The sequence below is a fragment of the Cucurbita moschata genome, unplaced genomic scaffold (assembly GCF_002738365.1).
Source record: "Cucurbita moschata cultivar Rifu unplaced genomic scaffold, Cmos_1.0 Cmo_Scf00003, whole genome shotgun sequence".
NCBI lineage: Eukaryota > Viridiplantae > Streptophyta > Magnoliopsida > Cucurbitales > Cucurbitaceae > Cucurbita > Cucurbita moschata.
The window spans coordinates 1,389,587-1,415,717 of NW_019268519.1; the positions used below are offsets into that span (position 1 = coordinate 1,389,587).

Genomic DNA, 26,131 nt, shown 5'->3' on the forward strand with positions numbered 1-26,131 from the left:
TTCAACAATTCAATACTTTTTTATGTTTAAATCAAACTAAATTTTGTCCGAATCTTTGTTTCATTGACATTATTGAGTTATTTATTTACTATTTATTATTTTTTTTATTTTTTAAATTCATACAATTTTCTTTGATGTGAATGAATAATTTGATGTTAAATTAGAAGATAATTTTAACAAATCTTCTAATTTTTCATTTCTCCCCAACTATTTTGAAGATATTTAGACAAAGATTTTAAATTTCAATTTGTTTTCTTTCCCTTTTTTTTTTTGGGTCATTTTAACACTTTTTGCTCAAAATTTTATAGAAAATGTATAGTAAAGTTTAGTTTAGTATTTAGGTGGTTACATGAAAACTTAACCCCCCNCCCCCCCAAAAAAAAGTGTATTTAATGATATTTGATTATATCAGAAAATTGATTAGTTGTAAATAATATCCTCTAATTTTTACCCTAATAATCATGTTGACTTAGATAATTATATACACAACACAGTGTTACACTATGGAATATAATAACTTTACCCTAAAAGATATTGGAATAAGAAACCAATACAATGGAGTCCAATTACTAATATGACCTTCATTGAATGACAAATGATATTAAAAAGTAATAATGATAAAAACATAATTTTTAAAAGATAGCAATAATCTTGCCTCAAGTCTTTCCTTAAAATATTGCTCCATTCAATAATTTTACCAAATACGTACATTATGCTTTCCCAAGAAAAATCCTCAAAATCTCCGACACTTGTGACATAGGGCATCGAAAAAATACGCTTTACAAATTTGAGTGCCTAGTTACTTTTAAAACTTGACCAACTGGAAGGAAATACATTTCAACCCAGAATCTAACAAAACCTTACATGGACCTGATAATTGACACAATAGGCAAGGACTCCAAATCATATCAATACACACAATTTGGAATCCAAAATGAAGAAAATAAACAGCATATCATTTCCAAACAAAAAGGAAATGCCAATGCATGCAACGAGGGGGAAGAACACTCAATAAAAAGATAAAGAGAATATCTATAGTATAATTGAAGTGGTAAATCGATGATGTTCTATGAACATTGCATCTGAAAGTAAATTCGATTTACAGTTCGCATGATGAATCTTGAAGCCATATAAAACGGATCAGCAAAGAGGCAGGCATGTACATAGACTGATATGCACAACGTGTATTAGATGTTGTAACAAAAAACCAGTTTCCTGGTGGAGAGGAATTGATATAATATGTACAAATGAAAGCCATAGATGCGTGTATTTACTTTTTGTCACCGTAAAAGAAAGAAATCTCTCACTCATTGGTTGGAAGAGGGGCAGCCCGCGTATGCATCGTTCTTGATTACCCGGGTGTTGTATGATCCACAATACCCACATTTATGATACAACCAATGAAACCTTGATGCGCCTTTCCGCTCACAGTCATTGCACAATATGTCCTGGATTCCACATCATCATTAGACTACTTTTTTAACACCTTAATTTATGATATAAACATCACAGCTTTTAAACATTTTAGAATTGTTGCATTAGTTCAACGTATTATCTTTATGATATAATTCAACGACTAGCTTCAAGAAACCCCAGTACCTAAACGTGTATCTCCTAGAAAGAGCAACTGAATCAATGCAAGGTTTTAAATATCACCACTTATTTGAGTCCATAGTTGACTTTGATGAAACTAAAATTTCAAAATTAGAACTGGATTACTCAGCCAAGTAAAAGGGTTAAAGATGAACTTCTTCTTTTGTATGTGTTGTTGCATGTTCGAGGGGAAGGAAGAAGTTGAGGTTCTATTTTTCGTGCAATGATGCAGCAGTTACATAATCGGCTAAGAACAATTGATCATAATGCCACCCAGCTCTCTCAAAAGCCAAACCACCAAACAAAGAAGAAATATTAGAATGTACCTGGCAACGATCCCTGTACTCTTCTGGCAGCTCCTCAGTAGCCAACAGGGCGTCAAGCATGCCGAAATAAACCTGAGAACGTATTACAGAACAATATGAAAAATCTTATTCAATTTTGCTTTATATGCCGAAATATAGCCTTCTAGAAAGAAAAAAAAATCATAGACAACGAAATTCATTTAAACTTCATTAGAATTTGAATTACTCAAAATCCTACGCACAAACAAACCAAAAAAGATGAAGGTACAATGCATACAAAGTTTAAATATAAAGATGACGATGGTGTGTTTCATTAGTGAATACTTCAAAAGCATGATATACTTGCCCATTAGGTTGTTAAAATTTATGTTTAAATGATTATTTTAAAATTATAAAAAACAAGAAATTATAACTGTCAAGTAGTTTTTCTCATATAAAAAATATAATTTAATTTTATAGGATGATAAACAACAAAATCTACTTAAAATTCTTTATGTTTTGAAATCATAGGTAAACAAACCATCCATAAAAAATATAGTTACAATATGGTGGTACTAAGTTTAACCATAAAATGATAATTTCTATAAGTTTTAAGCAACAAATATGCAATCGCGTTGAAGTTAAAATTAGAAAAAAAATTCTCAATTATCTTTTACACTAAACAAAATGTGCAATTAAAAATTTTAATTATATAAATATACATTCTAGGTCATTATGACAAATTACACAGTAGAGGATTGAAGGGAGTGGAAAGAAAAAGAGCGGAAGCTTGGAGGAAGAGAGCAGGAGATAGACTAGGCAAGAATAGGTTATTATTGACCTTGTCGAATCCTTGTCTGATTCACGTTCTTGTATATCCTAAATTTTTTCCCAGTAATGTTCGCCTTTCTTAGCAGAATTCATACTGTGCTTTTTTATTCCACATAGTCCAATGTTGTATAAATACAAGAATTCAATCAAGAAAATAGTCAAGTATTCTACTGAGTAAAAAAAAAAAAAGTCCTGAATCATAAAGAAAGGGTGAGTTCAAGCTGAGAATAAGAACAAAAATTGTCTGCTTGTATCTATTTTCCTGGTCAATCTTTTTTGATAGCTCAAAGATTTAGCTCATAAGATTTTCTTGAGGGATTAATTTACGGGAATCAAATAATTAAAACCACCCCCTTCCCCACCAAAAAAATCACCACCAAGAAAAAAAAACATTAAACATAAGAAGATGTGAGGCAGAATAAGCACAATAAATCAACAAAAAGAATTGGCAAATCCCTTACCGCCATATCTCCCAAGGACTTGCTGCAAATAGGACAGGTATAATGGCTGCATGTGTATGCCTATAAACACCAGAATGTCATATAACATCAATGTCCTAAACTCATTTTACAGAACAGCACACCAACTAAACAGAGCAGTTAAATTATCCAGAAGCCGGTAAGAAAATAATTCAAACCTGAAAGCATGCTGAATGCATGTAATGACCACAGGGTAGCGGTCTGACTGTTGCACTGGATGTAAATAAGAAGTCACAACAGATGGGACAATTGGTCTCTAAACTTTTCTCCAGGCACTTGTGGTTCTCCAGCTTTATACCAAGGCAGCAATTGCAAATCATGCAATGGAAGAAATCAATTCCAAGACCCTTCCCAACACGGCACAAGTTACAAAATGGGCAATGATACACAGCCCTGGTGCACAGTCGTGACAATTATCCAAAAAAAAAAAAAACAAGAAATTAGGAGTTTATAATTAACATAAAAAGTGCAGCGCACTCTTAAGGAAAGAAAAATAATAATAAAAAGGATCTAGCTAGATTCCTGTTCTTTTAGAACACTTTTAAAAAAAGCTAAATAAGAAATGAATTTCATTGATGAAATGAACCTATAAGGCAAGAGTAAACAAACCAGATGAGTTAAAACATTACAATTGGAATAATCCAATGAAATAGGATAGCTACAAAAAACATTATGCAAGGCACAAGAACAAAATTCTCCAATCAGTTGAACCTTGAAGGTGAACAAACGATGAAGTTAATAACCCATATTGGCTTTCTGAAGATTTGTAGTTAGTCGTGAGCTTTGGCTATTTTGTGTGGGTGCTGATATGTTAAGCTTGTTTGGTCATTTTGTTACTATATTTGAACTTTCTGAGGCAGTCTAATTTTGTGACCAGACTTGAACATATTATCAGTTAGATTTTTAGTATTCTGTTCACTAAATTTCGAGTGAGTTAAAAACTGACTCACTCGACAACCTCCTGGGAGAAGAAATTAGTCTCTCCTTTTTATTTATCCATAAATGTCAGCAGCTGAGAATTTTATCCCTAAACATTTCAGTCGGCTAAGAACTGCCTATTGTCAGCCATGTATGAAGGCTATCAAGCTATTACTTTCAGCCCTGTCAAGAACTGTTGTAAAACAGTTCTTTAATGCCAAAGTCACCATTTATCAACCCTTTAAAGTAAACTCATGAATCTGATTTGCAGTCACCATTTATCAGCCCTTTACAGCATGCAAGTCAAGATATGAACGGGAATAAAAATTATATCCAATCTTGAGAATGGAAAATTTCATGAAATATTAATAATCAAAGCAATCATTTGTATCTGATGTGAAAAAAATTCATCTGATGTTATGTGCAAAATTGTTAATAAAACATTATCGGCGCATTATTCTAGCTATCTCATTTGAGAATATTACTTCCCTTGTGGTCTTATCAAGCCACAGATATTATAATATCATATATCGTATTTATCAAAATGATAAAGTATCAGATTTGTACCTTTCATCATCAAAAAATTTGCAAATATTGCAATAGTATTTTGCCATTGATAATCCATTGCAAGAAGGTGTTGTGCATATTGGCCCAACCGGTTGAATTGTTAGACAGTTCATGCACATCATCTCTGATGTTGCTTTCCTAAAATTATAAGACTAAATATCAGAGGGGGGAAATATAAATTGAATGTGATGTAAATCCTGAAATGATACCTGTCCATTGAGTGATCGCTGACATTGTCATGACAGAATCGACAAGTAAACAACTTTCCACAGCAAGCAGCAAGAAGCTTGCAGTTTCTTTTGTAATGTTCACACCCAAACACTTTTTTCTCAGTACAGCGAAAAGATGGTGTTCGTCCCACTACATCTTCACCATTGGAATTGTCTTCTACATTTGCTTGAGGTAGTTTCTGCTGTGCTGCAATCCAGCGACTAATTCAAAACAATAGCGAGAAATTAATTTAACCTTCATCGTAGGCTTGCAGTAACTTGTACTATTCAATTCGAAGTAAGATAAAACAGAATTGAAAAAAAATCTTAAAATACTATATCAAACCAAACCTGGTCATAAGATTCTGCACGAGATATGCTTTTCTCCTTGGATCAAGAGTCGAGTCCTGATAAACCTTTCTGATTTCTGATTCAAGTTCATTTTGGTTCATGCGAAAAATATCTTTCCAACCAGGCTTGAACATTTGATCATTCTGATCCAAGCTCCCAATAAGCCCAGAATCTGGAAGGAGAGAGAAAGATATGCAATATACATTTTTCTTCATTGCTGAATAATTGAGGAATCATCTAACACAAGTGTGAGAGCAATAGAATATGCCACAAACCTTTTTCAGCAACACTAGCTTCCGATGTTGCACCATTTAGAGTAGATGAAGCAGTCCCTCTCCAACATTCATTAAGCCATTCATTGAACATGGTGTTTTTCGTTGCTTGCTTCCATGTATCCATCATAGTATTCTGTTCATCCTGAGTAAGTGCAGATGTTACCCATGGCAACATTGACTGGAGAACTTCAGCACCTGTGGTCCCAATAATACGACCAACTATTTTGTCTTGCTCCTCCACGGAGAAGTGTTTCCCAAACAGTGGCCAAAGTTCAAGTTCTTCCCTAAAAATATGCTGATCCAGGGTAACTCTTATAGATTTGCACATTCCTTGAAGCTTTGTAGCAAGCTCATTGTACTTTCTATTACAATCCTTCCCCGCCACATTAACAGAGCCAACATCACTCCTAGAAAAGTTCTCATCCAACGAAACCTCATGCAGACTTTCATGGAGGAATGAAATCTCAGAGAGAACACATGAAATGTCCTCAAATAATTTTTCCTCCTGCTTATGATCTAGTGTATACGAGTGACTTACGTTATGCAATGCCTCTTTGGATTCCAGCGCAGGAAATACAATATCATCTTCAGCATTACTATGAGCTCTATATAACCCCCATAGAAGGCGAAATCTTCCAATAAATTGCCGGAGAAATGTTCCACCACAATCACTAAGTTTTCCAGATTCCACGTCTAAATACTCCAGGTCTTTGCGTATAGCTTTGTGAAATTTAAAAATAGTATCAATGGGACGGCCTGCAGACCCAACATCAGAAGACGCACAATCTGTTTCCCATGAGAAAAGGCTGGAATTGAGAGATGGTGCACAAGAGCTGGGAGATAAGGATCGCATAGACTTGGATGTGAAAATAGAACTTAACCCCAGATTCTTGCTGTTTACTCCTAAAGCTGGAACTCGGCAGGACTGATCCCTACAACACTGTTGCTGGACATTAACAGTCTCCGAAGCAATATGGCCATCACAAGTTTTGCATGGCATAGGAATATTATTGCGTATGGCTGGCCTCTTAACAGTAACATTAGTTTCGGGATCTGACTTTGGACCTTCCCTTGCAATCAATGCAAGGGTACAAGAACAGGAGGATTGAATAATGTCTTCTTCAATGTCAGTGAGCCTTGTAACTGCACAACAACCAACTGCTCTTGAAGACAGGCACGAACCATTATTACGGGCCTTGCAAGCCCAACCAGAAAAGAGAGTCACAAGAGCAGTATCTTTAGCTGGAGCTGATTCAAAGAATTATAAGCTATCAGAACCACTACTGATACTAATCTTAACAACAACAAATAAATAAACATTTGCAGTACAAATTTCATAAGTTTGTCTCTTAAAAAGAACAAAAAAAAACTAGTTACATCAACAAACCTGCCAACTGCATGTTCTCGAGAAGATCTCTAGCTTCATCTTCTTTCAATGATCCTACCAGCCATGGCAAAACACGTTCAATCAATTTCAAGGGCATCATGCACAGGCTTTGATACAAAAGTTCCCGTTGTCTCTTGAAACTGAAGTGCTTTCTAGCAAGTGGAAGAACCTAAAAACCAAGGGAATCAATACAGATTCAACTCATTTTTCAGAAAATACAAGATACATTCATTTTCATAAGGTATCACATTTATCATCTACAAAGGCACTCTTATATTCTTTCTTGGAAATTGATGTTTGTATAATACTGGAGAAAGAAAATTGCAATAAGAACAGGAAGGGTGTACCTGAACTTCTTCATTATGAAAGTGCCTCTTAATGGTATCCATTATTTGATCAGCATGAGAGCACAACTTCACGTAAAATTCAGCTCTTGAAGTAGAATTAGCCCCTGCACTTTGAATTTTTTCAATCAGGCTCCTAAACTCATTGAATTGACTTTCTTCTTCAGCGTGTTCCTGTAGAAAAGAAAACTCTCCATCTACTGCAGGAAAGATTACCTTGTCCTCAGCAATACTGTAATGGGAAAAGAGGGGTGAGTAATACAAGTTTTGTTGGAATAATATCAATAAAATAGTTGAATGAATATGAACTGTGTGCAATAAAAATATGCATGCATAACAATAAAAAATTAAAAGGCATCTCATATAAAATTTTGAAGTATAACTACGTTCTTAATGATAGAATTTTTTTCAAAAACTACAGCCAAATTATGGAAAATAATTTCACATTGACTTCTCTTGCCACAATTTCTTTCTCTTGGCACTTTTTATGAAATCTGTGCAATAATTTTTCACTCTGACATATTCCAACTATCTGTACAATAAAGAGTGAGAATAATATACCTATGAAAAATGCAAACTTCTGCAATGAATTGCAACCTCTCGTTAAAAGTTGATAGATTACTAAAGTTCCCAGAAAGTTGTATCTTCCTAGCCTCTTCAGCAATGTCATTCAATTCTCTTTTGATGGCATTATGCCAGAACAGTATTTCATTGATCGGATGAGTTGCCACATAATCTGATGTATCAGAACTTGACTCCAAATATTTTCTTTTCCCACGGCTGGTCGATTCACAAGCACAATTTACATTTTCTATTTGATGATGTGATGTATTTGTAGTAGAATCTGTATGATATCCAACTTGAGAATCATCCAAGCAACTTGTTGATGCATAGTCACAACTTCTCGCTTCCGTCCAAGTAAATATGACCTACCATAAAAAGTATCGGTAATCGTCAATAAATAAAATTGGCAAATTAGAAGAAAGAACCCAAGTAAAACCTATACCTGTTGGAGAAGCTTTTCCTCGGGGACCACCTTGTTTAAGCATTTCTGTAGATCCTGAAATTCATCGGGTGAAATAGATGATGAAAGCCAAGGCAGAAATTGAGCCATCATGTACACAGGAATACTGCAGAAGAACTGCCAAACGAGAGATGCCTGCTCTTCCAGGGAGAACTTTTCTATAAGCAAGGGAAATACCTGGAAAATGAATATAGTGAAGATACAAAGAATATCTATCAGAAAAAGTGCATATGTATCACTAGACATGCAGCCAAAAGAATATACCCAAATTCCACCTCTTTTAATAAATCACATCATAGATCATGGTAGTTTCCTGTCCAATTTAAATAATTTTTGGTGGACACATAGATATCTCTCACCCAGTCCAATTTAATCATACCATATAAACTATATGTTAAATTCAGATTTTTTATAACACATACAGTAAGAGTGTGGACTGGTAAGATATTATAAGTAGAATATATTAATAGCATCTACAGTTTTTTTAGTGTGCAAAATTGATGTATTTCTTCAACAGAATTATGATGTTGACTGCAATTAAACACTGCATTTGTAAGATGGCACTAATTAGTGATCAGAGATTTGCAAAAGATACTAGGGAGACATGGACAGCAGTGAAAGAGTACCTGCTCTTCTTCCTTAGCCATGTGCTGGCTCACAGATGTCTTTAGGGCACCAGTGCAGGACGCTAATTCCCTTGGGAAGCTTTCATCATTTTGTGTATTAGAATTAAGAAGCTCAAAAAGATGATCGAACAGATTGCTTTCACCCTTGTGCTCAAGGGAATAGGTCTGAGCCACATTCTTCACACGAATATCAAGTGCAGGAAAGATTACCTGCAAGTCCAAATTTATGTTTTCAGAAGTAAGAATTCTAGCAGCAAGTAGGAAGAAAAAGAGCGGAAGAAAAAAGGATTATTGAAATATCCTTCCGAGAAACAAGATTATGCCTGTAACTTTTGGCTGTTCTCACACGGCAATGTTATTTTGAATCCTATAGCCATTTTGATAGAATATAGGATAGAAAGCTCAGTGTTGCAAAATAATATCCCATGGATCATTAGAACCATTTTAAGACAGCTTCACTCCTTTTTCGAGCAGGAAGCAGCAAAAGGCACTAGAAATTCATATTTCAACCAATAAAAAAAAAATCCAACAACTGGTTCATACCCGACAGCTCCTTGCATATTTAATTTTATGTACAAGCTCATTATTGTTGAATTCTCCGTATCCTTACCATCCCCTCCGAACCACATTCAGTTGAAATCTTTCCTTACAAACAACAGCAGAGCTCAGCTTTGATTGAAGGACACCAGCCACACCAGATCCATTTTTCAATTTCAATTTTTTGGGTTGTTGAAAATGGATACTGATGCAAAACAAAGGGGTAAATTGCCACTCATAAACACCATAAAATAGTAAAAGGTATCTGATGACTCGAAATGCAAATGGACGATTAAGCAAGGACAAAACAACGCTCTAAATTATTTCTTCAATTTTACTCTCCTCCCAAATAACATTTTCTTTCTCGACAGACTTAGACTGTACACGACCATGAGACGTAAATTAAGCTCGCGATTGGACACATCGGACATCAGAATCCAGTAATTCCTAAAGAAGATTGTCTCACGAGGTTGAATCGTCTTTAATGGAGTCCGCATAAAAGAAGACAGGAGATGAGTTCTACTGAACAGTTTTCATATGTTAAAAAATTCATCACGCATAAGCAACGATTAAAGTACCATAGTGTAATACAAGCAAGTAGATTATAATTCTTATTCTGAGAAATTTTCAATTACTGACCGAGTTCAGTAACCACATTTCCGTCCCGACTCCTACGACTCAATCATCAATTGGACAAGGGGGAAACCAGAAGCCAGACATTCGAGGGAAGTTGATCGATAATGCTAGGTTCCAAAGAGAAGCAAACGAGGAGAAAATTTGCGAGACATATACAGGCAAAATCCGTAAATAAATGGATCAGAAATTTTTACCTCGTCTTCAGCATTGGAGTGGTGCTTGTAAATCGATCTCAAAAAATGGTATCGTCCAAATAATGGGCGAATATCGGCTCTCTGGCCGGTGGCGAACGCCATGGCCAGCCGGTGAAGCGTATCGAGCTCATTGCGAATTGCTTTATGGAAGAAAAGAAAAATAAGAATCGGAGACTGAGGCTCGGAGCTCCTCAGACAATCATTTGGCGACGACGGAGACGAGGCGGAATCCATTTTGTTTACAGAATTAGCCAAGAAAGCCACTCCTCCGCCACCGTCCCGGTGTTGTAGCCCTGTCAACGGTGTCGCCATCTCTCTCTCTCTCTCTAAAAACTCCCCTCGCAAGAAGTCTCTCTGAATTTCTGACCTATCCAACACTCCTTCCTCCAAATCCTCTCTCGTCCTTGTCCTTTCCGAAGCTTCCTCGCTCCAAACTCTTCGCCCTCACCTCGTTTCTCCTACTGATCTTCGTTTCTATCTCCTCTTAATTACTCTCGGCTTTTTTCATGTAACTTTCTCTCTCTAAATCTTTTTTATTATCTGCTTGGTATTATTCAACGGAGAAGAAAGGTTAGACCTGGCTTGGTTACGCACTTACAGTGGTTTCAATAGGAATAGACATCTATCTGCAAAGGATTATATAGTCGGCTCGGTGAAACGTGGATCAAAATGTTGCCACCGTGGACGCTGATGTCACCTCCTTCTGCTCACGTGATACTACTGCCTGACACGTGATGGCTCGTGTGAAAAATCATTCCACGATTCACGCTACAACATTTCCCTCCTCCCTAAAATTACTGAATAAATTATTATTTTTTAAATGTAATTTTAATAAATAATTTTTTTTCAATGAATAGCCCATTTGATATTCGTTTTAATCCAAATATATTATTCAAAGAATTCGTATTAATTTTGTCAAAAGAAAATTTTGGAAAGATCGAAAAAGTATATCTTTTTTTATTTATTTGATTTAGACGATAATAATTTAGAATATTTTTTTCCTTTTAAGGATAGCTATAATAAAACTGATTTAGTGACACCCTGGCCTTTTATAATACACAAAATATTTAAAAGAAAATAAAACTTAATTTAACTAAAATTTTCCGTACTTTTCTAGAAATTTTAAATTTAAGCTAGTTTTTATTTATAATTTTAAATAATAAGTTTAATTTTTATTTTATTTTTTAAAATTAAGTTTCAGAAAAGAATTAATAAATAACTTTTAAAATTATGCTAGTCATTTATTATGTTTGTCTTAAAGGATTAATATAACTTCCAAAAACATCAATTTTACCGTTTGATTATGACATTATGAATAAAAATGATTCTGGAGGGTCGAAAAATTGCTAAAAATACAATCTAATTGCAATTTGCTCTTGCATTATTAAAAGAAGCAGGGGAATAAACAAGATTGGAATTCATGATTACTAATTTAAAGGATAATGTGGATTTATGTCTAAATTAATTTATATTTTATAAAGTTACTTGTGTAACTTTATTGACAACCATGTAAAATAAAATTCGAATAAAAAGGATAAATATAAAATTCATATAGTGGGTAAATAAAATTTGAGCGAATCAAATTTTAAAAATATATATATGAAATAAGGCCTTATCCATGCATTTTTACTCGCCTCACTTAATCAACCATATTCTTGGTATCAACTTTTATTTTACAACTAAGTCAAAAAAAAAAAAAAAAAATTATCAGAGTAGATGCTTTTGAAGACTTTGACCATTTATTTTAAAATACTTTGTTTGCTCCCTTGTATTTTATTTTTTTTACATTTTTAAATATATTTTGATACTCATCTTATATTTAGAAAATGAGTTTTAAAAAAATAAATAATTTCAAGTCTATGTCAAAAAAAAAAAAATCTAGAGGAAATTGATTTATTTATTTTATTTTTATAATTTTAAAGTGCACACAAGGTAGATTTAAAAGAGTAACAAAATATTTTTTTTATTTTTCAAAAAACTATCTATAATTCATCGATGCAAAATGAATGTTGTTCAATTATTTATTACCATTATTATTATTATATAAATATCAACAGTCATTTTTATTCGTTCTTATACTTTTCATATTTTCACATTTAATTTAATATTATAGTATTGAAATTTACTTTTAAAATTAATAATAATTGTCACGAATTTTTAAATAAAAAATTACCTTTTTATTTTTGTATATAACAGTTTATGGTTCCAATGTATTCTCTATCTATTAGAACCTATTTGAAATCATAACTCTATTAAATTTATAGAATATATTAAATTTTTATTTAAATATTTTAAAATTTAATAATATTTTGATTTTTTATGTTATAATGATTTATAAACTTATTATAATTAAAACGAAAGATTATTTTTAACATTATTTAACTATTTAATGTATCAATTCTAATTTTGACGAAGTATTTTAAGTTTTATTTATTTAATAATAAATAATACGGCCATATTTTTCTGTATATTGCTCCGTCCACATTAACCATGGCAGCTAATTCCTACTTTTTTTTGTTGAATGAGAAGAACAAACAAAAGATAAAATTAGTTTTTAAAGAATAAAAAGTAAAATATAAATTGCAATAATAAAATTAGTTTTATTTTATTTCATTTTTAATTTTCAAACTACAATCTCAGTGTACAAGCTAACATATTTGACTTAAAATAAATACATTAATTAATTAAATTATGTTTAATTAACATTTGTAAATGTGTTGCATAAATACAACCAGAAACAATGAAAAATAAGTGGACAGTTGTCCCTCCTTGATTAAAATGTATATAAAAAATATTTAAAATTTTATAGTTTTTTTCACCCTTAGCATTTTAAAAAGTAAAATATTTCATTTTAAAAGTTAGTAAATAAATTGTCTTATGCGCAAAAATTTGGTATTGAATGAATATTCCTGAATATTCCTAAACTCAAATTTGTCCTTGATTAATCGAATTAGATCTTAGGTAACGAAATGAAACTATAAAAATACCACTACCCAATTATCCTAAATTAATGTTAGTTCCTTGCTAAAGTTCTGTTTGAACTCGAAGATAATATATTCTACATTGGAATATTTTCGATGAATAAACGAGAATTTTATGTCTTGATACCAAAAATATTCTCCATAATCTAAAATATAAATATAATAAACCTTTAATTCTTTACAAATTTAATATATTTTAAAATATTTAACCCGCACCAAATATGAATTTATTAGATAAATGAATTTTTAAACCTACGTCACATTAAATTAAAAATGAGAGATTTCATTGGACATGTTTTAAAAAATTTGTGTATAAGTATATAATTTAAGAAAAGTAGAATGTGATGATGCATGAGTTTGTGAAATCAACTCATAAAGTTATTCAAATATAAAGAATTGAAGTAGGAGTCAACAAAGAAAATTGCTTCTCCGACAACGTAAGACTTAAAAAACAATATATATATATATATATAATACTATTTAAGTGTCATTTAGCATTGGATTAATTGATAATTTTAACACATACGTTTTATTTTTATGTCTCCTTTTCAAAGTCAATTATGGAGAATAATATAAATATATATATTACAGAGTTGATTTGGCTTCCTCCCCTTGTCTTCTCTTCTAAAGAGAGAAAATGGATGGCATGCATGTATTATTTTTTATAAGTATTATATGTATTTATTTATTTTTAAGTATGTAAGGGATAAAAATGTATTATCAATTGGGTTATTCAATAAAGATAAATAAATACTAAAGTTGATTGGAAAATTTACTGACACGGTAACATATATTATTTATTGTTATTATTGGCAAAACTCCAATAATTCCGATTTTATTAAATATTTATTTGTATCAATCAAATGAAAACGCATGAAATAAAATAAAAAAATAAAAAAATAAATAAAATAAGAAGTAAAGAGGGGGTAGGTTAAAACGGGGGAGGGGATATTAATGGAGTCGCGTTCAAAGGGCGTTGGTTGGTTTGGAGGCGAAACCGGTGGGTAATAGGAACCCAGGCTCCGCCACACGGGATGCGCGTGGGGCGCGCGCTGACGATGCGTACGCCACATGGCCACCTCGCCCCATCACAAGTCTCTATTTATTATTTTCTCCCTTTTTCTCATTCTGTTCCTTGAAAACCCTCCACAACCTTCATTTGGCCTCACATTTACACGTTATCCCCTCTCCCTTTCAAATCCCACCCTCATAATTTCTTCTAATACATTTTATTATTACTATTTTTTTACACAAAATTATCCTTTTTTCTTAAATATACTTATTTTATCTTCATTTTTCTCTAATAAATTTTCTTAAATTGGTAAAAACAGCCGAAAAAATCATCTCACAATTAAATAACTGGTCATTGTTTCTATTTTCTTACCAAAAATATTTCAAAAACTTGGCTGAATAATTATTTTTGCCTTGAAAAGCGCCGTGAAAATTGTTAAAAAAGGTGCAGAAATTAAAAAAAAAAAAAAAATTAAGGCCCAATTGTATCGAGCTTAACCGCCTGCAGGCCCAGTTTAATTTTATTATTATTATTATTTTAAACTCCTTTTCAGCTCTCATTGGGTGCTTGATCGTGCTATGCCTTCGTACGCCACACATTTACATTAATATAATCATATTATATTATTTAATCTTATAAGGTTTTTCCATTCAACTTCATTTTAATATCTCAACCATCCAATAACATACAATTATCATCTTTTTACACCATTAAAATACATTTTTTTATTTTATAATAGATATGTCTCGGACAAAATCTTTAATATAATTGTTTAATACTCTATTAATTCTTTACATTTTCAATTTAATATAAAAATAACATAAAGCATGTAAAATAAAATAATATATTTATATCAAGTTATAATCTATTATATGATTATGTTTATGAAAAAAAATGAGTCAATAAATCTAGATAGATCCACTAACAATATAATATTAAGTATTAATTAATTTATAATGATTTTGGAAGTAATATTAATAATAATAATCTCCTCCTGAGTTGGAAGTTCTTTATCTCTCAAACGCCAACCAGCACTAAAAAAGTTTTCAAGTCCTTGCTACGACGAGCTTATTGAACTAAAATAATAATAATAATAATTTGTTCATACAAAAACAAATTTTTGAGATATTATAAATAAAAACAAAATCTTGAGAAATGGTATGGGATTTGTTGGCATATCCACATCTACAAATAGGAGGTAGTGGTGAGTCCAACGTCTATTTTTGAAAAAATGAAAAATAAAATTACGAGGGCTTATACTTAATGTAAACAATATCATATCATATTAATGTTATATCATGTCCTGCTAATTATGTTAATAGAATTCTTAAATATTGAATAAAAAATTTGTAAATACTTTCTTGAGGGTTTTAGAGAAAGAGTGATATGCTTTGTTCACTGTTATATTGTTGTGAAGGTTCGTTGTTCTTAACCTTATTTACTTATTTTTTTATAAGTGTAGTCACCTCAAATAAAATAACGAGACAATCTTAATTTAAATTAAGATGCATGTCACAAAATTGCTTGATGAATCTAGTAGGATTGCACTATATATAACATTCTATGTGCTTTATCCATATGTGTTTTTTTTTTTTTTTTTTTTTTTTTTATATAAATTGGTAACTCATCTATCATCAACACTTTGGTTGGCCTAATAAAAAATGGGTAGAATTGCCCCTTTTGACTCACTTTAAACAAAATTACTTCCTTTTTCTTGTTGTGCTAATGATTTGATAGCACATTCAAAGTTTAAGTTTAAAGGAACGAACGATAGAATTTTAGTTTATGTTAAAGTCTATGTCTCTCGACTAGTTCGGTTAAAAAAAGGGGACAGGAAACCTTAAGTCATCTACACGTAAATGCCTCATTATAATCAAATTAAAGGTATCCTCTACTGAATTTTCGAACTTTTAAATTTACTATACTTGTGACCCGAACAATAAATCACCTCTTTCTCCTCAAACTAAAAGACCACTATTGAATCACGTGTAGATGAGACGTGTTCCCTTTGTCAAGACTTATGTATCAACATACATAGTTAATATGTATCGACAAAAAATGTAACCTTTGTAAATGAGTAGAGAGAAATGTTATAAAAGAACAAACAGTAGCCGTATCTTGAGAAAGAACGATAATTGAGGAGCAAGTATACGAAGGCGACTATGAAAACGACATTATCATCTTTGTTGCCGACCAAAATGGTTGATGATTATCATCTTTCTTATCCACATCCAGGTATTGCCATTAGATTCATCTTCCATTTCTAAGGTATCATGGCCAATAGACATGGGTACCACCACCACTCCCCACCTTATTATTTCCTCTGCCCCTTTTCAAACCAATTGACTGATAACTTTAGCTTAAATCTAGTCTAAAAGTTGAATAATCCAACCATTCTTGCCATCTTTTTAGTCAAATCTTTGATGTTTTGGCTCAAAATAGATGTTTTAGCAAGTAAGTTGCAAGACTTGGAGAATCTAGAGCAGTTCATATCCGTTGACCTTAGTCTACTCAACTAAATGAACACACCAACCAATGTATATTGGATTTGATTTATGGAGTAAGGGCTGTAAGGATGATATTTGTGTGTTCGAGCAACCTCCACTAGCACTACAAATTAAAGGTGGAATTTGGAAATCCGCTTCACCAAGCATTTACCTACCCACATCTGTGCCAGTTTATGCTGCATAGTCTCTTCACAAAAAAACAACACCATATCATCATCATATTCGATATCCACGTCGCCACCTACAAGCATTCACACAATTTTGATATTAAGTTTATGAGTGTATGTATTTGACATGACTTTATATATACATAAAAAGTAGTTTTCAAATCTAAATCCGAGTCAATCCCATACTGGATTGGTAGCCAGTTGGTTGAGTGAAGGCAATGAAATTGCTCGATCGAGAGCCAAAGAGCCGAAGGATGGAATGTGCAAAGCCACTAGTCCAACTTCTTGCTGAGATTCTTTCACTATGCCCTTGAGCTGCCCTCTTAGGCGTACAACACACTAAGTGCTTTAGCTAGGATGTTACACACGTTCCCTTCAAGGGAGAAGGAGGACTCTTGTCTCGTGATTGTTTAGCTACACAATAAATAAATAAATAAATAAATAAAAAGAAGACATTTTATGATTAAAGTGGACAATGTGTGAGCCTTAACGATGTAGTCACGTGGTGAACCAACTTTTTCGTGGGCTTGAGACTTTTTATTCGAAATTGAGATCAAAATCATAAAAACTTATGACTAAAGTGAACAAATATACATATTATTGCCATAATACATAAAGGTTTATTGTGACGAGCAAAATATCGCTCTTAAAAATCATTTTCAACCGTGGTACCATTTATTTATTCTCCCATGTAATGCACAAGATATATGTGATTAATGTGAAATCATTTATGTTCTTGATAAGATTTAGAGAAATTTATGAAATACAATTATGTTGTTTTTGAAATGTAATGAATTTGACTTTGCCCGTTGATAAGATTAGAGTTGACGTTCCCCCCACACGTGGTCCAACTCTAATTTAAACCTATACAGACCCAATTGAAGCGGCCCAGCCCAATTCAAGGCCATGAAAGCCCATAACTACGCTCAAGAGGCCCAATACGTATAATGGAAATCAGCCCAAAATAATTTCCCTAAATTACAAATTATTTCTAAATTACATTTCACTTTCATTTATACATAACTCAACAAATTTTCAACCTCTATATATGTCGTTAAACTAACAAAAACTTCATATTTTTTTTGAGTTTGAGAGATTCCATGAAGAATATATGTTTTTAATTACTTGACATTTCTAGATGAAGATAGAACGGCCCCTACTCGTGATGCCCTACACACTTCATTGACGAATGCACCCCACCATCAAGCTCGAACACTGGCGCAAGGGCTCCCGAACCCATCGCTCCTAGAGTCCTTCCGTCCAAACGTTGACTTGGGTTGACTAGTCAAGGTACCAAAAGTTTAGAAATAAACTTGTAATTTAACTTAGATGAAAATATAGCATTCTTCTAAAGAATTCGAACGTAAAGAATGAAGAATCAATTCAATAAACACAAAAAAAACGCGTGCTCTTAAACATCATATACATCTCGAAAACATGTAGAAGTTCATCGGAGTAATAGATTGATGAGGGACATGGAAATGGAATATGATTACAAGCTACTTGATCATGGCAAGGGAGGGAAGAGAGGCTTAGGCACTGACAGTTTCATTCGTTGCTGTGGAGGTGTTACTGCTAACCCAAGATACAGACAGGGAGCTTGGAGAAGATCCATAGCCATTCTTCAGTAGCACGGCGTCGTCCTTAGCAGAAATGTCGGTATCGCGATCATTCCCTTTCTCGGCGTTCTGTTTCTGTATGATGTTCAGAGTGTCAAGAACTTCCATCATTGTTGGCCTCTCATCTTTCATGCTCTGTAGGCATCGAAATGCCAACTCAGCTACTCCGGTGATCATGTTTTGGATCTTGTAGTCCGTTTCGAAACCGAGTGAAGGGTCGACGAGTTCATTCAACGCGTGGCTTTGGATTTTTTTGATAGCCATGTTGAATAGATTGATCTCTTGTCTGTGCCTTGTGATGTCAACAGCAGGCATTGAGGATATGAGTTCAACTAGTACCACACCGAAGCTAAAGACATCGCTTTTATCAGAGAGTTGGTAACACTGATGGTACTCCGGATCGACATAGCCAGGAGTGCCTTGTGGAGCGGTTGAGACATGCGTGACATCGAGCGGGAAGAGACGGGACAAACCGAAATCGGCTACTTTAACACAAAAGTTGTTGTCAAGGAGAATGTTGTTGGTTTTGACATCACGGTGGATGATTTCAGAAGCATGGAGATACACCAAAGCACTTGCAGTCTCTATAGCAATCTTCATTCTTGTAGACCATGGAAGCTTTCCAGGCTTTGCTAGCTTTCCATGGAGATTATCGGCCACCGTGCCATTCGAGACGTATTCATACACAAGCAGAAGCTCACGGCTGTTCCGTGAGGTGCAACCGTAAAGCGAAACGAGGTTACGATGGCGCAGGCGGGCTAGGATCTCCACCTCATTCATGAACTGCTCAACTCTCCTGAAATTGCTTTCAAACAACCTTTTGACAGCAACGGCACGCCCATCTTTGAGTAAGCCTAAACAGATACATGAAAAGATCAATCAAACAATCACTAACTCATGATTGAACTCAAATAAAATCTCTTACCATAATAAACCGTGCCAAAGCCTCCATCTCCAAGCTCTTTATTGGAGTCAAAATGGTTGGTGGCTTCTTCAAGTTCTTTATAAGAGAAAAGATGAACGCCCAAGTATGAATCTCCCTTCTCAAGCTCTTCCACAGAATGGGGATTTGACGGATTCAAGGGAATGCTCCGTTGTGCATACGGTACGGCGGCGTGAGAACGTTTACGACGGAGCTGGCGTCGTCGGTAGCAGATGCATAGAACAATTATACACAAAAGCAAGGCTCCAAAGCCAATGCACGTACCTGGATGAATGAAAACAATGGAGTTTTTAATCATTTGTAGGAGAGGGAAATGTATGAACAGAGGAGTAAAAACAGAGCGGGTTCATGTGTTACCAATGATAATGTTGTTTCTCCTTGCGTTGCCATTTCCTGCAACATTAAACAAAGAGAAAACATTATACAAACATTGCCATCATATGTTCATCGGTTTCATCAGTTCATAATCGCCACAAAAAACGCATAAACAGATTGTTTTGAAATGTACAAAACCCACCACTTCGCTTACAATCGTTGCAGTTCCAATTCAGAACAAAACCCATTTTCAAAATGTCAACGTAACCCAATTTCCCCAAATCATCTCTAGCCATCGAGTTCTTGCGGATAGGAACAAGAATCATAGACTGGCAAGACTGCAAGCGAGATTTCTCCAACTCCACAAGACCCTTGTGGAAAATCGCAAAAGAGAAGTGGGTTTCATCGGAATTACAATTCAGTTCAAAGATGTAACCCCCAGGCTTTGATGGGCAATCATAAAAGAAGAACAAATCTTCAGTATCCGAAGTGAAATAAAAGGGTTTTCCATGGAGGCTAATATTATGCGAGGGGCATGAAGGTTGCTCGTAAGCTGCAGCACTGGCCAAAAGAAACGAATGGTTTTGGGGGAAAATGTTTTGGATGATAAAATCTTCATCGGAAATTTCAAGAACTGGGTACTGATATTCATTGCATTTGATTTTGAAATCCGGGTCTCCGCAGGAAGGTTCGTGCACGCCATCTATCCAAAAGGGGTAACTTATATTTGGACCATATCCACAGCTTTTAGGCGGACAGGGGTTGAGCTTATGATCCGGCACAGCTGAGGTCGAGAAGATGAATGTTAAGAAGCAAAACAGAGTTGGTTTGAAGAGGATTTGGAGCTTGGATGCCATGGGAGGAAGGTGAGAAGAACGAAGAAGAGGAAAATTGTATAGAGAAATGGGAATGAGAGGGAAGAAAACACATTGCTATCGAAGAAATTTCTCAAAAGAGTTTGTTGGGCAATCTTTGAAATTGTTCTTGAATCCAATGCATTTGTCAAACAGAGTGGATATTAAAAATAAAAAACAAAAACTTGTGGGAAACTCCACCAGTTCTTCAACAAACACGATCAAAGGGCTGAATAAGATGGGGTGATCGAGTGGAAGAGCTTTTTTGACAAACAAGAGAAATGGACAAGACAGGGACAAAATTGTGATTGTCAGTGTAGATTGCCATGGTTTTCAAGTGGGAAGGTTTGATTAGTTGAAGCAGAGAGGAAGAGGTCAGGTACACACAAGTCTTTAATTATACATAATTACCTACTCTGTCCCCCACTAGCTATTTTTCTACATTTTTATTTTTATTTTTATTTTTATTTTTATTTTTATACTGATCCAACCAAGTATTACCTTCCCTCGCAGTTTAATCCTCTATATATAGAAAGAATTGTAGAGGTCAAACTTTGACTGGGTCAACGCAACAAGAAAAGCACTACCAAAATGAGCTACCTTTTTTGTGTACGAAATTTGACTCACCAAATTTCACAGTTCCACACGCGCTGTTCATACAAGAGTTTTGACTTCTTCCAAGCCACGTGGCCAAAGTTTCAAAAAACTAAAAAGAAGATAAAACTGGGCAATGAAAAGTTCCGGCGGAGAGATGTCTTACCAGACGCAGGCGGAGAGGGATGAACACACGATGGCGTCGAGTAGGGCTCTCGGCATTCGTCATTGCTATCGTGTTCGCCGAGACACGGCGGAAATAGGAGGAGGAAGGCGGCGGCGATGGTGAAAAGTGCGGTGGCGGTCTGAAAGTGAGTCGGCAGGAGAAAGATCTTCATTTCTTAGTTTAGGAGCTGTGAAAGAGAGAAGAGAACAGAGCAGAGGGTATTTAGAGAGAGAGAGACAGACGGTGAAGCTTCGTGTCTATGGCGGCCAAAGGCTACGACTAGGAAGACGCGGGAAATAGTCTTCGGATCGCTCCACGAAATTCATGCGTTATTGGACTATGTTTCCATTCGGACTTTATTAATGCTAGGCCCAAATTTTGGATGCAGTCCGGCCCAATTGGAAGCGGGAAAGGATGTGATTGATGGGCCAATGAAAGCAACGGCCCAATGGGAATTTTGGATGCAGTCCGGCCCAATATGTGCAGCGTCCAGCCCAGTGGGAAGCGGGTGAGGATGTGATTGATGGGCCAACGAGAGCAACGGGGAATGGTGGTAAAGTAGGTAGCGACCGAAGAATATGCAATAAATTGGATGATGCTCAACGAAACGAGGAAAATAAAATAATAATAATAATGTCCCATCTCCAATCACAGGTATTATTGGGCCCACTCCTTTTCCATATTGGGCCTCCGATTCCATTTCTAATCACTTTATGGGCCCCCACTTGATTTTGACTCTTCCATCTCATCATCTCACACACCATTATTCCAACCCTTCCATCTAAAGAACTCATTACATTATTTATTATTTAATTTTAACAACACCCGAAAATCAAAATTCAGACTTGTTTTCATCATGAAATTGCTTACGTGGCTTGATGATAGTGCTAAAGTGAATGCTGACTGGGCTTAAAATATTATCCAAGTAGATTTTTAAAAAACTGAAATTTTCTGGACAACTTACACGTGTCTCACCGCTTGTGGATTCCACGTGTCCGAAAATTACGTCCTTACCCCAAAATTATTCATTAATTTCGAAATTGGCCCAAGGAGGTAAAATTTCTAAGAAAAGGACCCACAGAGTTTTATATAATTAAATAAACAGAATTTCTTAATTTTTGGTATATCATTATTATGTCATCTTCTTCTTGTATGACACACTCTCTGCTTCAAGCTTCAAGCTTCTTCCTCTCTCTCTGTCTCTCTGTCTCTGTCTCTCTGTCTCTCTCTCTCTCTCTCTCTCTCTCTCTCTCTCTCTCTCTTTCTGCACTTTCCTTCTCCCCTGGTTTCTTAATTCACACAAAACGCATTTGAGTCATTCATTGCGTGCATTATTCTAATCTTTCCCACAGAGTTTTTGAATCGATTTTCATTTCTCTTTTGGTTTTGCGAACATCGAATTCAGTGTTCTCAAGACAAGATTTCGAATCTTTTTTGTATTTTTATTTGCAAGAACAAAGCAGAGTTTAAAGAATCTGAATCTCTTTTTCTTTTAAACTACATTTCATCGCTGTTGTTCTACTTGGGGGAACTTCAAAGAATTCCATACTTTCTTTTTCTTTTCGTCTTTTTGTATTCAAAATTCTTATTTCCAATAAAAAGGTACACAACTTTGGGGGCTCCCCATTATAATCTCTCTGTAATTTCCTCTGTTTAGATATACAAAATGTTGGGAACTGCGTTGCAGTTTGGGGGAATCAAAGGTGAAGATCGGTTTTATATTCCGGTTAGGGCACGGAAGAACTATAATCAGCAAAACCCATCAAGGAGAGCTACCAAGACCGATGAAACTGAGACCCCATCCACTAAACTTGTGGCTTCTACTATAAACACTTCTAACCCATTAATTTTTCAGCCTAAAAGCAACTTGGAGAGATTCTTGGATGCCACAAGGCCTTCAGTTCCTGCGCAGTTCTTCTCTGAGGTGAATGTTTGAATCAAAGGAAGTTTATTACGTAATGGGTTGCTCATAAATTTTGAGTTAATATCCAAATTAGGATCATACCCTTAATTTGGTTTCTTTTAGCCCTTTAATGGGTTGCTCATGTTTTTGTCTTTTTCAGACAAGTATGAGGGGTTGGTTGCCTCGTGGTTTTGGTTTTCAACCTTATTTCATTCTGAATGATCTGTGGGAGTCTTTCAAGGAGTGGAGTGCTTACGGTGCAGGAGTTCCTTTAGTACTTAATGGAGGTGACTCCGTTGTTCAATACTATGTTCCATATTTGTCTGGTATCCAAATATATGGCCAACCTGCTCCAATTGGATCAGATTCTAAGTCCAGGTACTTGAATTCTTCTGCTTGAAATCAACAGTATAAGAGATCATGAATTAATGGTTCTTTATATTGGTAGGGTGGGTAGTGAGGACAGTGATCTTGACTCTTCTAGAGATACAAGCAGCGATGGAAGCACTGAATATGAATTTGGAAACAGCTGCAACTTTACTAAAGAACAGTGGGTTCATCACCGTTTAGCTTGTGAAAACACACTTAAAATGAGAAAGACATCTTTAAGTGATGAACATAGCATGATAAAAGAAGGGGTTTCAAGTGATGATCCTCGGAGTGTCTTGCTGTTTCAGTTTCTTGAGCTAGATCCTCCTTATCAACGTGTACCACTGGCTGATAAGGTTAGCTAGCTGGTTTATTATTAGTTCATTTGGTTGTATTTTGAGAGCCGTAATAGTTTACTGGTATTGTTTGTGTTATGACAGATAATTGATCTTGCCTATCAATATCCTGGTCTGAAAACTCTAAGAAGTTGTGATATACAGGCAGCCAGTTGGGTCTCTGTAGCTTGGTAATTATCTGCTGAATCCATGTTATTAATGGCTTTCTAGAACATGCTGTTCATTTCATCCGCTGGAATTGTAGGTACCCGATATACCGTATACCCACTGGTCCGACATTAAAAGATTTGGATGCTTGCTTTTTGACATATCATTCCCTTTCCACACCCATTAGAGGTAATATGGCACTTCTTAGTTTCTTCTGGTTTGGCCTGTAGTTTTCTCAGTAATCTTCAAGATGCATGCTTTCTAAGCTCCCTACATTGGTTGGAGAGGGGAACGAAACATTTTTTACGAGAGCGTAGAAACCTCTCCCTAGTATATGCATCTTAAAATTGTGAGGTTGCTGGCGATACGTAACGGGTCAAAGTAGACAATATCTGCTAGCGGTGGGCTTGAGTTGTTATAAATGGTATCAGAGCAAGATACTGGGTGGTGTGCCAGCGAGGACGCTGGGCCCTACGGGGGTTGGATTGAATGAAAAGTTCTTTATAAGGGTGTGAAAACATCTCCCTAGTAGATGCGTTTTAAAACCGTGAGGCTGACGGGGATATGTAACAGGCCAAAGCGGACAAATATCTTCTAGTGGTGGGTTTGGGCTGTTACAAATGGTATCAGAGCCAGACACCGGACGGTATACCAACGAAGACGTTGGGCCTCCCAAGGGGGGTGGATTATGAGATCCCACATTGGGTGGAGAGAGGAATGAAACATTTCTTATAAGGGCGTGGAAATCTTTCCCTAGTATACGCGTTTTAAAAACCGTGAGGCTGACAGTGATACGTAACGTGCCAAAGCGGACAATATCTGCTAGCGGTGGATTTATGATGTTACATCTATTCACTTGTTTTGTCGACTGAATAAACATATTAACTTCTACTGAGCCTACCTATAGATGAATTAGAACAAGCAATCATAGCCAGAGTTCTTCCAACATCTCATACTCATAAGTGTTGTTATCGTTAAAAGTGTAAAATCAAACATTAAATTGACATGTTTTCGAGGTGATTTAGAGCATGAAAAAAGTGATTCTAGCCCCTACAAAATCACTAGATTGTTTGTTTGGCTTGTTCTCTGCAAGTGGTGATCGTTCTATTTGCTTCACAGGGAATGTGCATGGCCAGGCACTGATATATTCAAATGACGTTGATGGTACCCCAAAGATGTCCTTGCCTGTTTTTGGAATGGCTTCTTACAAGCTCAAAGGCTCAATTTGGGCGCAAAATGGTGTCAACGAGCATCAAATGGCAAGCTCCCTGATGCAGGCAGCAGACAAATGGCTGAAGCACCTTCAGGTCAATCAACCCGATTTTCAGTTCTTTGCATCACATGGGACATACTGGAGATGACAAGAGATGACTCAAAAGATGTCTCTACTTCCACACCGTCCAGTCAAAACTACCAAAAGAACGAATCCGTGCCTTTATCGACGACCAGACCTGCACTCAATACCAGTAGTGCTACATTTTGATTTTGGCTGGTTTGTTCTTCCTGGGAATACATTTCATAGAGGCAGTTAACAAAAAAGAAGAAAAAAAACATGTCTGAAATGGAGGAATAGCAGCAGAACAGACAGAGTTCATGTGAAGTAGAATTTGAAGGGCAAAAGCGATGTGGGAACTTGTGGCAATCAAATACAAGGTTTGTCTATCATTTTACATTTTGTCCTGGAAACTTGTGAGAAGTCACTCTCTTTTTTAGTCTTCTTGTCCAAGTTTATGTCAAGAAGCACAATTTGTGTGCATATTACGTATGTTTTGATGTGAACTGTCTTCAAACAAGTATAGATGAACAAGATTAGACAGAATTCTGGATGTTATCTTTATAGCATTTTATAGATGAGATATATGGAATCATATTCCTCAACCAATATTGGTTGAAATTGCAGTGGAAATGGAGGAATCACAGTGCCCTTTTTTATCCCTTGATGT

The 26,131-nt window shown here is 35.1% G+C and overlaps 3 protein-coding genes across 4 annotated transcripts; 1 reads left to right on the top strand and 2 right to left on the bottom strand.

The window, feature by feature from the left end:
- Positions 1 to 935: 935 nt before the first annotated feature.
- On the bottom strand, positions 936 to 10,567 carry LOC111436986 (zinc finger protein BRUTUS-like). 2 transcript variants are annotated; one of them, XM_023074811.1, is made up of 14 exons: positions 10,256 to 10,567; positions 8,889 to 9,098; positions 8,245 to 8,439; positions 7,800 to 8,167; positions 7,242 to 7,470; positions 6,895 to 7,063; positions 5,508 to 6,755; positions 5,233 to 5,404; positions 4,882 to 5,103; positions 4,673 to 4,810; positions 3,346 to 3,580; positions 3,170 to 3,229; positions 1,920 to 1,991; positions 936 to 1,448 (listed from the first exon to the last, which is right to left on the bottom strand). In XM_023074811.1, the coding sequence occupies exons 1-14, from the start codon at positions 10,565 to 10,567 to the stop codon at positions 1,308 to 1,310; spliced, it is 3,771 nt and encodes a 1,256-aa protein (XP_022930579.1). In that variant the 3' UTR covers positions 936 to 1,307. The 2 variants fall into 2 exon arrangements, with proteins under 2 accessions (XP_022930579.1, XP_022930587.1); XM_023074819.1 differs by lacking the exon at positions 10,256 to 10,567 and adding an exon at positions 10,065 to 10,246.
- Positions 10,568 to 18,286: 7,719 nt separating this feature from the next.
- LOC111441151 (LEAF RUST 10 DISEASE-RESISTANCE LOCUS RECEPTOR-LIKE PROTEIN KINASE-like 1.2) lies at positions 18,287 to 21,596 on the bottom strand. The gene is made up of 4 exons (XM_023078096.1): positions 20,002 to 21,596; positions 19,842 to 19,877; positions 19,467 to 19,748; positions 18,287 to 19,395 (listed from the first exon to the last, which is right to left on the bottom strand). Exons 1-4 carry the CDS (start codon positions 20,654 to 20,656, stop codon positions 18,455 to 18,457), a joined length of 1,914 nt encoding a protein of 637 aa, XP_022933864.1. The 5' UTR covers positions 20,657 to 21,596; the 3' UTR covers positions 18,287 to 18,454.
- Positions 21,597 to 22,607: 1,011 nt separating this feature from the next.
- LOC111441042 lies at positions 22,608 to 26,007 on the top strand. The gene is made up of 6 exons (XM_023077937.1): positions 22,608 to 23,337; positions 23,477 to 23,694; positions 23,765 to 24,041; positions 24,126 to 24,211; positions 24,286 to 24,377; positions 25,308 to 26,007. Exons 1-6 carry the CDS (start codon positions 23,080 to 23,082, stop codon positions 25,547 to 25,549), a joined length of 1,173 nt encoding a protein of 390 aa, XP_022933705.1. The 5' UTR covers positions 22,608 to 23,079; the 3' UTR covers positions 25,550 to 26,007.
- Positions 26,008 to 26,131: the final 124 nt, after the last annotated feature.

Excerpts from the sequence above, each read along its gene's own strand:
- LOC111436986 (XM_023074811.1), bottom strand. The coding sequence starts at position 10,567 with ATGGCGACACCGTTGACAGGGCTACAACACCGGGACGGTGGCGGAGGA. Across the intron at positions 7,471-7,799 it reads GAAGTTTGCATTTTTCATAG|TATTGCTGAGGACAAGGTAA; the intron begins GTATATTATTCT and ends TTCCCATTACAG. Across the intron at positions 4,811-4,881 it reads AGCGATCACTCAATGGACAG|GAAAGCAACATCAGAGATGA; the intron begins GTATCATTTCAG and ends TTATAATTTTAG.
- LOC111441151 (XM_023078096.1), bottom strand. The coding sequence starts at position 20,656 with ATGGCATCCAAGCTCCAAATCCTCTTCAAACCAACTCTGTTTTGCTTC. Across the intron at positions 19,749-19,841 it reads GAGAAACAACATTATCATTG|GTACGTGCATTGGCTTTGGA; the intron begins GTAACACATGAA and ends TCATTCATCCAG. Across the intron at positions 19,396-19,466 it reads CTTTGGCACGGTTTATTATG|GCTTACTCAAAGATGGGCGT; the intron begins GTAAGAGATTTT and ends GTATCTGTTTAG.
- LOC111441042 (XM_023077937.1), top strand. The coding sequence starts at position 23,080 with ATGTTGGGAACTGCGTTGCAGTTTGGGGGAATCAAAGGTGAAGATCGG. Across the intron at positions 24,212-24,285 it reads AGTTGGGTCTCTGTAGCTTG|GTACCCGATATACCGTATAC; the intron begins GTAATTATCTGC and ends CTGGAATTGTAG. Across the intron at positions 24,378-25,307 it reads CCTTTCCACACCCATTAGAG|GGAATGTGCATGGCCAGGCA; the intron begins GTAATATGGCAC and ends TTTGCTTCACAG.